Here is a 13654-nt window from a genome sequence, read left to right as displayed (position 1 = left end):
TAAATCACATTATCCACTGGGTAGTCAGTCGTATACATTCAAAGAATTAACGATAGTATGTTGCCTGGTCTCAAGGGTGTTGGCTACGAGGAGAGGTTGAATAAACTAGGATTGTTTTCACTGGAAAGGCAGAGGCTGAGGGGAGACCTGATCGAGGTCTACAAAATTATGAGAGGCATAGACATGGTGGAGAGTCAGAGGCTTTTTCCCAGGGTGGAAGTGTCAATTACAAGGGGGCACAGGTTCAAGATGAGAGGGGGAAAGTTTAAGGGAGATGTGTGGGGGAAGTTTTTGACGCAGAGTGTGGTGGGTACCTGGAACGCTCTGCCAGAGGAAGTGGTGGAAACAGGCACATCAGCCACATTTAAGAGGCATCTGGATGGGTACATGAATAGGGAGGGAATAGAGGGATGCGGACAGAATAAGGGCAGAAGACTTTTTTAATTTAATTAGGGCATCGCAATCGGCACAGGCTTGGAGGGCCAGAGGGCCTGTTCCTGTGCTGTGCTTTTCTTTGCTCTTTGTTCTTTTATTTTGAGTTGCGAAAGTTGTGTTGAACCTTTTTCAACTGCTGCATCCATGAGGCTGTTGCACTGGGTAGGGAATTCCAAGGTTTTGATTCTCTGTCAGTGAAGGAATGTGAATTAGTGCTGGTGGGACCCCAATGACAATTCTGCTCTCCTGCAGAGATTGAAGAGCTGAGAGATGTTGAAGGCAGCAGCCTTTTGACCACTGGGATTCTCAACGTAGACACAATTCCTCAAACGTTGAGAGTTTTGAAATGTAAATTGAGCTGGGTTTGCCCAATTCTCATCTTGATCCGCTGTCTGGATCATTAACAAAGCAATAACCTGATATTTATTATCTGTTTTATCATGGCCACTTGAAAGGCATTAAGAGTCGACCATGTAATGTGAACTGGCATCGAATATAGGGTAGATGATATAAACATGGCAGAACTTGTCCCTGAATATCATTGATGAACCAGTTAAGTTTGATTGTTTATAGCTTTGGCCATTTTTCCAGATGCTTATGAAAAATTCTTTAAAAATTAATTGAATTCCATTTCATAGAATATCTTGGTAAAATTTGAGCTTGTGACCTATGGTTGTTGGCCCAGTGTTCTACTGTAGTGGCTACTCCATCAATGTTGTTAAATCTCTGCTGCTCCTTCTTTCAGTAATTTGCTGGGTTAAGTAGGGAGAGATCAAATCCGTCAGCCTTGCTATGTCCAAGTATTTCACTTGTTAAGCATCTGTTGCGAGCTGGGTGGCTGATTACTGTGGGGTACAATTATAGTAAGTAGAATCTTTTTATTTATACAGGGAGCACTTGTCATTGAGAGGGATTTCATGGTGGCTTCGCTGCTTCATCATCAACTGCATCCTTTTTATTCTACTCTTCTTCTTGACCACTCCTGCTATTATTATTACCACAATGGACAAGTTCAATGTTACAAAGCCTGTTGAATACTTAAATGTAAGTTTTGGTATATCGACGTTCTTTTAAAAAAAACATTGCTTTTATTTTCTACAGCCTCCTAAACCTGTTCCTGACTGAGTGAGGGTTTGAGCTTTGCCATTATAGCTGGCATTCAAACATACAGAAAGGACACGAGTAGACTAGCCTCTCCATTTCATAGAGTCATAGAATGGAAACAGGCCCTTCAGCCCAACTTGTCCGTGCTGTCCTTTTTTTTAAAAAACCATTAATTGCCCACATTTGGCCTATATCCCTCCATACCTATCCTACCCTTGTAACTGTCTAAATGCTTTTTAAAAGACAAAATTGTACCCACCTCTACTACTACCTCTGGCAGCTTGTTCCAGACACACACCACCCTCTAATTTGATTTGTTATTGTCACATGTATTAACATAGTGAAAAGTATTGTTTCTTGTGCACTATACAGACAAAACATACCGTTCATAGGGAAGGAAAGGAGAGAGAGTACAGAATGTGGTGTTACAGTCACAGCTAGGGTGTAGAGAAAGATCAACTTAATACTAGGCAAGTCCATTCAAAAGTCTGACAGCAGCAGGGAAGAAGTTGTTCTTGAGTCAGTTGATGCGTGACCTCAGAGTTTTGTATCTTTTTCCCGAAGGAAGAAGGTGGAAGAGAGAATGTCCGGGGTGCGTGGGGTCCTTAATTATGCTGGTATCTCTCCCCTCTCACCTTAAACCTATGCCTCCTTGTTTTAGGCATCTTTGGGAAAAGCTGTTGTCTAGCTAACTAATCTATGCCCCTCATTATTTTATAGACCTCTATACCCTAAGCTCCTACACTCCAGGGAAAAGAATCCCAGTCTATCCAGCCTCCTTATAATTCAAACCCATCAAATCCCAAGAGCATCCTAGTAAATCTTTTCTGCATCTTTTTCTAGTTTAATAATATCCTTTCTATAATAGGGTGATCAGAACTGTACACAGTATTCTAAATGGGGCCTTAGCAATGCCTTGTACAACAAGACGTCCCAACTCCTGTATTCAATGTTCTGACCAGTGAAGCCAAGCATGCTGAATGCCGCCTTCAAGTTTAAAAAGTTTAAAGTTTATTTATTAGTCACAAGTAAGGCTTACATTAACACTGCAATGGAGTTACTGTGAAATTCCCCGAGTCACCACACTCCGGTACGTGTTCGGGTCAATGCACCTAACCAGCACGTCTTTCAGAATGTGGGAGGAAACCGGAGCACCCGGAGGAAACCCACGCAGACACGGGGAGAACGTGCAAACTCCACAGAGCAGGAATCGAACCCAGGTCCCTGGCGCTGTGAAGCAGCAGTGCTAACCATTATTAAACTCCATCTGCCATTCATCAGCTCACTGTCCCAATTGATCAAGATCCCGTTCCAACCTTCACTATCCACTATGCCACCAATTTTAGTGTCATCTGCAAACTTACTAACTATATGCTCATCCAAATCATTAATATAAATGGCAAATAACAGTGGATCCAGCTCCGATCCCTTAGGCACACCGCAGGCCAAAGGCCTCCGGTTTGAAAAACAACCCTCTACAACCACCCTCTGTCTTCTGTTATCAAGCCAATTTTGTATCCATTTGGCTACCTCATCCTGGATCCTGTGAGGTTTAACCTTATGCAACAACCTACCATTCGGTACCTTGTCAAAGGCCTTGCTAAAATCCATGTAGACAACGTCAACTGCACTGCCCTCATCTACTTTCTTGGTGACCCCTTCAAAAACTCAATCAAATTCGTGAGACATGATTTTCCACTCACAAAGCCATGCCGACTGTCCCTAATCAGTCCTTGCATCTCTAAATGCCTGTAGATCCTGTCTCTCAGAAGACCTTAGAACAACTTACCAACTGCAGATGTGAGGCTCACCGGCCTGTAGTTCCCAGGCTTTTGCCTGCAGCCCTTTTTAAACAAAGGCCATTTGCCACTCTCCAATCTTCGGGCACCTCACCTGTGGCTGTCGATTATGCAAATATCTTTGCTAGGGGACCAGCAATTTCTTCCCTAGCCTCCCACAACCTCCTGGGATAACTTCATCAGGTTCCGGGATTTATCTACCTTGATGTGCTTTACGATGTCCAGCACCACCTTCTCTGTTATATGTACACTCAAGGCATCACTATTTCCCCAAGTTCCCTAACATCCATGCCTTTCCCATCTGCAAATTCACTAACCATGCCTCCCATATGCTCATCCAAATCATTAATATAAATGGCAAATAACAGTGGATCCCTTACGCACACCGCTGGTCACAGGCCTCCAGTTTGAAAAACAACCCTCTACAACCACCCTCTGTCTTCTGTCATCAAGCCAATTTTGTATCCATTTGGCTACCTCACCCTGAATTCCGTGAGATTTAACCTTAATCTGCCTGCATCATCCTGGAAATAATGCCATTACTGTATGTATGTTCATCCATACAGTCTCCTGGGAAAAGCACAAAAACTAGACCAAAAATGATTGCTAGCACACTCCCCTTTCCACTCCTCGTGACCTCTCTTTGCCACTCGCTGGAATTTATTCAGTTGCCTTTTGAATGCTTGCAATGCATTCACACTTGCTGCACATAGAGCAATGGGTTCCATAAATCAAAACTCTTAAAAAGATTTTCCTCTCACTTAGTTCTCCTTGATCTATCCAATTCAATTGGGCTATCTAGCTGGACTGACCCTGAGCCTTGCATTACTTTATATACTTCAATCGTATCTCCTCAAAGTTTGCACTTTCCAAAGCAGTAAGCCCGTAACTGTTTAAGTCTATTGTAATAATTAAGCACACTTATTCTAGTCACAATTCAGTGGCCCATTCCTTTTCCAGAGCATTCATATCCCCCACAATGAGGGGGGACCAAAAGTATCAAACAAAATCTACATGTGGTCAAGGGTAGCCCCCTGAAATCATCAGAACTCGGAGCCATTCAGCCATTGCGCACACTGAAATTATGGAAGTCAGTAATATCTGATGACATTTAACTTTGGTATGCTCCATCCTGTAATTCCTAAGAAAACCCTGGCTAGTGAATGGTTTTTAATTGCTAAAAGTCCCCCCTCTCTATACAATCCTGGAATGACTTGCTGTAACACAAATAGAGCCAGTGATGATTGTAACATACGTCTGTCTTTGGCTCCCCTGCTTAGAGTCATGGAATCCCTCCAGTACAGAAGGAGGCCATTCAGCCCATCGAGCCTGCGCTGACCACAATCCCACCCAGGCCCTATTCCCCTAACCCCACACATTTGCCCTGTTAATCCCCCTGACACTAGTCAATTTAGCATGGCCAATCAACCTAACCCACTCATCTTTGGATTGTGGGAGGAAACTGGAGCACCCGGAGGAAACCCAAGCAGACACTGGGAGAATGTGCAAACTCTGCACAGGCAGTGACCAGAGGCCGGAATTGCCCTGGCGCTGTGAGGCAGCAGTGCTAACCACTGTGCCACCGCGCCGCCTTAGGGTGAGCATGTCTTTAGATTTGCAAATGGGGTCACAGTCAGAATTTGCACTCTGCTTATTACTAATTATCAATTGACAATGTTCAGCTCTGACCTTTCAACCTCTTGACTCCAAGCATCAAAAATCTTAAACTTATCAATTTTGTCTCGGCAGAATCCCATCATTACGCAGTTTTTCCCAACACTTCTACTGTGGTCTTTCTCAGCGCTTCTCCCAACCATAGTTTACTACTCAGGATTTTTTGAAGCACATTGGACAAGGTATTTTCATTTAATTCTTTATTTCTGTTGTGGATGCTTCAATTTTTAAGAAATTTTCTCTTCCATCTACCTATGAAAATGGTATTTAACTTGCTGCATTTGAATCCTCGTGACTGAAGTATCTGTTCGGAGTTGGAATCTGATATTGCCTGCATCATGGTGAAATTGTTTGGTGCACTTTGTCATCAATTTAAGAAATTGGTGCCCAAGAACAGATTGACTTTGCGGTGCATTGCATTGTGGGACTAACATCCTTTCAGATGTTAAGCCAAGGTGTTGAATACCTGCTCAGTTGAAGATTATAATCCCTGAGATGTGGCACTATTCAGAGGAGAGTAAACAATTTTTCCAATGCTTTAACCAACATTCCTCCTCCAATAAATGCCCCACAGAGACAAATTAACTGGTTATTTATCTAATCATTGTTGACCGGATCTTGCTTTCCATTGAATGATTAATGACCCGGCTTACAAACGAAAAGTTAGTGCACTTCAAAAATTATATAAGTACTTGCTGCCATTTTGAAATGATGAGGAACCTTGTAAATGCAAGTAATGTCATCAAACACGAGGTGTGTCAGGATGCAGAGTGGAATTCTACTATGTTCTTTACGAGGAATGGAAAGTCGCACACAATCCTTTCCATTCGAGTTGCTGCTCCTATCTGAACAACGCAAAAGTAGATGTTTAAAATATTGTTTTTCATAGAACAGTACAGCACAGAACAGGCCCTTCGGCCCAGGATGTTGTGCCGAGCTTTATCTGAAACCAAGATCAAGCTATCCCACTCCCTATCATCCTGGTGTGCTCCATGTGCCTATCCAATAACCGCTTAAATGTTCCTAAAGTGTCTGACTCCACTATCACTGCAGGCAGTCCATTCCACACCCCAACCACTCTCTGCGTAAAGAACCTACCTCTGATATCCTTCCTATATCTCCCACCACAAACCCTATAGTTATGCCCCCTTGTAATAGCTCCATCCACCCGAGGAAATAGTCTTTGAACGTTCACTCTATCTATCCCCTTCATCATTTTATAAACCTCTACTAAGTCTCCCCTCAGCCTCCTCCGCTCCAGAGAGAACAGCCCTAGCTCCCTCAACCTTTCCTCATAAGACCTACCCTCCAAACCAGGCAGCATCCTGGTAAATCTCCTCTGCACTCTTTCCAGCGCTTCCACATCCTTCTTATAGTGAGGTGACCAGAACTGCACACAATATTCCAAATGTGGTCTCACCAAGGTCCTGTACAGTTGCAGCATAACCCCACGGCTCTTAAACTCCAACCCCTCGTTAATAAAAGCTAACACACTGTAGGCCTTCTTCACAGCTCTATCCACTTGAGTGGCAACCTTTAGAGATCTGTAGATATAGACCCCAAGATCTCTCTGTTCCTCCACAGTCTTCAGAACCCTACCTTTGACCCTGTAATCCACATTTAAATTAGTCCTACCAAAATGAATCACCTCACATTTATCAGTGTTAAACTCCATTTGCCATTTTTCAGCCCAGCTTTGCATCCTATCTATGTGTCTTTGCAGCCTACAACAGCCCTCCACCTCATCCACTACTCCACCAATCTTGGTGTCATCAGCAAATTTACTGATCCACCCTTCAGCCCCCTCCTCTAAGTCATTAATAAAAATCACAAAGAACAGAGGACCAAGCACTGATCCCTGCGGCACTCCGCTAGCAACCTGCCTCCAATCCGAAAATTTTCCATCCACCACCACCCTCTGTCTTCGATCAGACAGCCAGTTACCTATCCAATCGGCCAACTTTCCCTCTATCCCACACCTCCTCACTTTCATCATAAGCTCACCATGGGGGACCTTATCAAACGCCTTACTAAAATCCATGTATATGACATCAACTGCCCTACCTTCATCAACACACTTAGTTACCACCTCAAAAAATTCAATCAAATTTGTGAGGCACGACTTGCCCTTCACGAATCCGTACTGACTATCCCAGATTAATCCGCATCTTTCTAAATGGTCGTAAATCCCATCCCTAAGGACATTTTCCATCAATTTACCAACCACCGAAGTAAGGCTAATCGGTCTATAATTAAACAGAGGAACAACATTCGCCATTCTCCAGTCCTCTGGCACCATCCCCGTGGACAGCGAGGACCCAAAGATCAAAGGCTCTGCAATCTCATCCCTTGCCTCCCAAAGAATCCTAGGATATATTTCATCAGGCCCAGGGGACTTATCGACCTTCAGTTTATTCAAAACTGCCAGGACATCCTCCCTCCGAACATCTATTTCCTCCAGCCTATTAGCCTGTAACACCTTCTCTTCCTCAAAAACATGGCCCCTCTCCTTGGTGAACACTGAAGAAAAGTATTCATCACCTCACCTATCTCTACTGACTCCATACACAAGTTCCCACTACTGTCCTTGACCAGCCCTAACCTCACCCTGGTCATTCTTTTATTCCTCACATAAGAGTAAAAAGCCTTGGGGTTTTCCTTGATCCGACCCGCCAAGGACTTCTCATGTCCCCTCCTTGCTCTCCTAAGCCCCTTTTTCAGCTCATTCCTTGCTAACTTGTAATCCTCAATCGAGCCATCTGAACCTTATTTCCTCATCCCTACATAAGCTTCCCTCTTCCTTTTCACAAGACATTCCACCTCTTTCGTGAACCATGGTTCCCTCACTCGGCCATTTCCTCCCTGCCTGACAGGGACATACCTATCAAGGACATCCAGTATTTGTTCCTTGAAAAAGTTCCACTTTTCATTAGTGCCTTTCCCTGACAGTTTCTGTTCCCAACTTATTCCCCCTAATTCTTGCCTAATCGCATCATAATTACCTCTCCCCCAATTGTAAACCTTGCCCTGCCATACGGCCCTATCCCTCTCCATTGCAATAACAAAAGACACCGAATTGTGGTCACTATCTCCAAAGTGCTCTCCCACAACCAAATCTAACACTTGGCCCGGTTCATTTCCCAGTACCAAATCCAATGTGGCCTCACCTCTTGTCGGCCTATCCACATATTGTGTCAGGAAACCCTCCTGCACACACTGCACAAAAACTGCCCCATCCGAACTATTTGACCCACAAAGTTTCCAATCAATATTTGGAAAGTTAAAGTCCCCCATGACAACTACCCTGTGACCCCCACACATATCCATAATCTGCTTAGCAATTTCTTCCTCCACATCTCTATTACTATTTGGGGGCCTATAGTAAACTCCTAACAACGTGACCGCTCCTTTCCTATTTCTAACCTCAGCCCATATTACCTCAGTGTGCAGATCCCCCTCGAAGTGCCTTTCCGCAGCCGTTAAACTATCCTTGATTAACAATGCTTCTCCTCCACCTCTTTTACCAGCTTCCCTACACTTACTGAAACATCTTCCTTTTTCCTTCATTAAAGTATTGTTTCTGTCATTCAGATCTGCCATTTTAGATCAGTGGATCTGTATCCAGAGCAGCTCCGTTGACTTCAATATACACTAACTTTAGAGTAATTAAACAGGGTAGATGCAGGAGGGCTCTCGTAGAGATTTTAAAAATTCTAACCGGACTAGACAGGGTAGATGCAGGGAGGATATTCCCGATGGTGGGAGAGCCCAGAACAGAACCAGGGGTCACAGCCTGAGGATTCAGGTAAGACCATTTAGGATGGAGGTGAGGAGACATTTTTCAGCCAAAGAATGGTGAGCCTGTGGAATTCATACCCACAGGAAGTAGTTGATGCCAAAACATTGAATCTATTCAAGAGGCGGCTGGATATAGCACTTGGGTCGAATGGGATCAAAGGTTATGGGGAGAAAGCAGGATTAGGCTATTGTGTTGGACGATCAGCCATGGTAGTAATGAATGGTGGAGCAGGCTGGAAGGGCCAAATGGCCGCCTCTTGCTCCTATCTTCTATGTCACTATGTTTCTAACATTGTTTAAGAAGGGCAGAAGAGACAATCTGGGAAATGACAGGCCTGTGAGTCTTATATTAGTGTTGGGGAAATTATTGGAGAAGATTCTTAGGGACAGGATGTACTCGCGTCTGGAAGAGAATATGCTTATTAGTGATAGGCATCATGGTTTTGTGAAGGAGAGGTCGTGTCTCTCAAACTTGATTGAGTTCTTTGAGGAAGTGACAAGAAAAATTGACCAGGGCAGGACAGTGGATGTTGTATATGTGGACTTTAGTAAAGCCTTCGATAAGGTTCCTCATGGCAGGTGAAGTCATATGGGATCCAAGGTGAGCTGGTAAAATGGATACAAAACTGGCTTGGTCATAGGATGTGGAGATGCCGGCGTTGGACTGGGGTAAGCACAGTAAGAAGTCTCACAACACCAGGTTAAAGTTCAACAGGTTTATTTGGCAGCACTAGCTTTCCGAGTCTCGGGCTCTTTCACCAGGTGAGTGAGGACTTGGGTTCGGTCCTCACTCATCTGATGAAGGAGCCTGAGACTCCGAAAGCTAGTGCTGCCAAATAAACCTGTTGGACTTTAACCTGGTGTTATGAGACTTCTTATCAGGCATAGGAAGCAGAGAGTAACAGTGGAAGGGTACGTTTCTAACTGGAGGTCTGTGACAAGCGGTGTTCCACAAGGATCAGTGCTGGGGCCTCTGTTTGTAATATTTATATAAATGATTTGGAGGAAAATGTAGGTGGTCTGATTAGTAAATTTGCAGATGATACAAAAATTGGAGAGTCGCGGATAGTGAGGAGGATTGTCAGAGGATACAGTAGGACATAAATCGGCTGGAGACCTGGGCCGAAAGATGGCAGATGGAATTTAATCTGGACAAATGTGAGGTGATGCGATTTGGAAAGTCTACTACAGAAGGAAAGTATACAGTAAATGGTAGAGCCCTTGGAAATATTAGCATACAGAGGGATCTAGGTATGCAGATCCACAGCTTCCTGAAGGTGGCAACTCAGATGGACAAGGTGGTCAAGAAGGCGTATGGCATGCTGGCCTTCATCAGTCAGGTCACGGAGTATAGGAATTGGAAAATCATGTTGCAGCTGTGTAAGACTTTGGTTAGGCTGCATTTGGATATTGTGTACAATTCTGGTCACCACACTACTGGAAAGATGTTGATGCATTGGAAAGGGTGCAGAAGAGATTTACCAGGATGTTGCCTGGTTGGGAGGATATGGACTATGAAGAAAGGTTGAACAAACTTGGACTGCTTTCATTGGAGCGTTGGAGGATGAGGGGGGCCCTGATAGAGGTTTACAAGATTATGACAGGCTTGGATAGAGTGAATAGTCAGAGTCTTTTTCCCAGGGTCGAAGGGTCAATTACTCTCAGTATTACAATTATACAATTTTCAAAAGCCATTTGTCCGCCCCTCTCTGCTCACCCCAGAAGGGTATGAGCCAATCATTATTAGAATGGATTATTTCCCCTGGACAATAACATTTAATCTCTGACAGCATGGGACTACATGAGTTCATGGACTTCAAGAGTCTTTCTCAGTCTTACGATGCTTACTAGACAACTCTTATCTGGTGTGATGTATGACCTATTCATTCGCTTGTCTGAGATCTCTGGGTCTGTCTAGAATCAGTAAGAAGTTTAACAACACCAGGTTAAAGTCCAACAGGTTTATTTGGTAGCAAAAGCCACACAAGCTTTCGGAGCTGCAAGCCCCTTCTTCAGGTGAGTGGGAATTCTGTTCACAAACAGAGCATATAAAGACACAGACTCAATTTACATGAATAATGGTTGGAATGCGAATACTTACAACTAATCAAGTCTTTAAGAAACAAAACAATGTGAGTGGAGAGAGCATCAAGACAGGCTAAAAAGATGTGTATTGTCTCCAGACAAGACAGCCAGTGAAACTCTGTGGGGGTTACTGATAGTGTGACATGAACCCAATATCCCGGTTGAGGCCGTCCTCGTGTGTGCGGAACTTGGCTATCAGTTTCTGCTCAGCGACTCTGCGCCGTCGTGTTGCAAAGGCCGCCTTGGAGAACGCTTACCCGAATATCAGAGGCTGAATGCCCGTGACCGCTGAAGTGCTCCCCAACAGGAAGAGAACAGTCTTGCCTGGTGATTGTCGAGCGGTGTTCATTCATCCGTTGTCGCAGCGTCTGCATAGTTGCCCCAATGTACCATGTCTCGGGACATCCTTTCTTGCAGCGTATGAGGATAGGTTGAGGGAGCTTGGTCTCTTCTCCCTGGAGAGACGAAGGATGAGAGGTGACCTGATAGAGGTTTACAAGATGTTGAGGGGTCTGGATAGGGTGGACTCTCAGAGGCTATTTCCAAGGGCTGAAATGGTTGCTACGAGAGGACACAGGTTTAAGGTGCTGGGGGGTAGGTACAGGGGGGATGTCAGGGGTAAGTTTTTCACTCAGAGGGTGGTGGGTGAGTGGAATCGGCTGACGTCGGTGGTGGTGGAGGCAAACTCGTTGGGGTCTTTTAAGAGACTTCTGGATGAGTACATGGGATTTAATGGGATTGAGGGCTATAGATAGGCCTAGAGGTGGGGATGTGATCGGCGCAACTTGTGGGCCGAAGGGCCTGTTTGTGCTGTGGCTTTCTATGTTCTATGTTCTATGTATCGGGTAGACAACGTTGGCCGAGTTGCAAGAGTATGTACCGTGTACCTGGTGGATGGTGTTCTCACGTGAGATAATGGCATCTGTGTCGATGATCCGGCACGTCTTGCAGAGGTTGCTGTGGCAGGGTTGTGTGGTGTCATGGTCACTGTTCTCCTGAAGGCTGGGTAGTTTGCTGCGGACAATGGTCTGTTTGAGGTTGTGCGGTTGTTTGAAGGCAAGAAGTGGGGGTGTGGGGATGGCCTTGGCGAGATGTTCGTCTTCATCAATGACATGTTGAAGGCTCCGGAGGAGATGCCGTAGCTTCTCCGCTCCGGGGAAGTACTGGACAACGAAGGGTACTCTGTCCACTGTGTCCCGTGTTTGTCTTCTGAGGAGGTCGGTGCGGTTTTTCGCTGTGGCGCGTTGGAACTGTTGATCAATGAGTCGAGCGCCATATCCTGTTCTTATGAGGGCACCTTTCAGCGTCTGGAGGTGTCTGTTGCGATCCTCCTCATCTGAGCAGATCCTGTGTATACGGAGGGCTTGTCCGTAGGGGATGGCTTCTTTAACGTGTTTAGAGTGGAAGCTGGAGAAGTGGAGCATCGTGAGGTTATCCGTGGGCTTGCGGTACAGTGAGGTGCTGAGGTGACCGTCCTTAATGGAGATGCGTGTGTCCAAGAATGCAACCGATTCCGGAGAGTAGTCTATGGTGAGTCTGATGGTGGGATGGAACTTGTTGATGTCATCATATAGTTGTTTCAGTGATTGTTCACCATGAGTCCAAAGGAAGAAAATGTCATTGATGTATCTAGTGTATAGCATCGGTTGAAGGTCCCGTGCGGTGAAGAAGTCTTGTTCGAACCTGTGCATGAAGATGTTGGCATATTGAGCTGCGAATTTGGTCCCCATGGCTGTTCCGTGTGTCTGGATGAAGAACTGGTTGTTGAAGGTGAAGATGTTGTGGTCCAGGATGAAGCAGATGAGATGTAAAATTGCATCTGGAAACTGGCAGTTGTTGGCGCTGAGCACTGAGGCCGTTGCAGCAATGCCATCGTCATGGGGGACAACTAAACAACGAGGAACACTACAGACAGTTACCTGCAGATTCGACCAAAGAACACACCCGTCAACTCAACACTCTGATCAAGACCTTTGATCCGGACCTTCAGAACACCCTCCGTGCTCTCATCCCACGTACTCCCCGCGTTGGAGATCTCTACTGCCACCCGAAGATACACAAGGCAAACACACCCGGCCGTCGCATCGTATCGGGCAATGGGACCCTGTGCGAGAACCTCTCCGGCTATGTCGAGGGCATCCTGAAACCCATTGTACAAAGAACCCCCAGCTTTTGTCGCGACACGACGGACTTCCTACAGAAACTTGGCACACATGGAGCAGTTGAACCAGGAGCGCTCCTCGTCACAATGGATGTCTCGGCACTCTACACCAGCATCCCCCATGACGATGGCATTGCTGCAACGGCCTCAGTGCTCAGCGCCAACAACTGCCAGTTTCCAGATGCAATTTTACATCTCATCCGCTTCATCCTGGACCACAACATCTTCACCTTCAACAACCAGTTCTTCATCCAGACACACGGAACAGCCATGGGGACCAAATTCGCACCTCAATATGCCAACATCTTCATGCACAGGTTCGAACAAGACTTCTTCACCGCACGGGACCTTCAACCGATGCTATACACTAGATACATCGATGACATTTTCTTCCTTTGGACTCATGGTGAACAATCACCGAAACAACTCTATGATGACATCAACAAGTTCCATCCCACCATCAGACTCACCATAGACTACTCTCCGGAATCGGTTGCATTCTTGGACACACGCATCTCCATTAAGGACGGTCACCTCAGCACCTCACTGTACCGCAAGCCCACGGATAACCTCACGATGCTCGACTTCTCCAGCTTCC

At 45.4% G+C, this 13654-nt stretch overlaps 1 protein-coding gene across 2 annotated transcripts in view; it reads left to right on the top strand.

The window, feature by feature from the left end:
- The window catches only part of LOC144493377 (mechanosensitive cation channel TMEM63B-like), an 80956-nt gene that overhangs the window by 25299 nt on the left and 42003 nt on the right, over positions 1 to 13654 (top strand). For both annotated transcript variants that reach the window (XM_078212204.1, XM_078212205.1), the window contains 2 exons: positions 1326 to 1479; positions 5088 to 5194. In XM_078212204.1, the coding sequence (XP_078068330.1) occupies positions 1326 to 1479; positions 5088 to 5194 (261 nt within the window). The remainder of the gene's footprint in view (positions 1 to 1325; positions 1480 to 5087; positions 5195 to 13654) is intronic.

This window comes from Mustelus asterias, chromosome 5 (assembly GCF_964213995.1).
Source record: "Mustelus asterias chromosome 5, sMusAst1.hap1.1, whole genome shotgun sequence".
NCBI lineage: Eukaryota > Metazoa > Chordata > Chondrichthyes > Carcharhiniformes > Triakidae > Mustelus > Mustelus asterias.
Note: the sequence above shows the minus strand (reverse complement) of the source record. Positions and strands in the feature narration are given on the sequence as shown.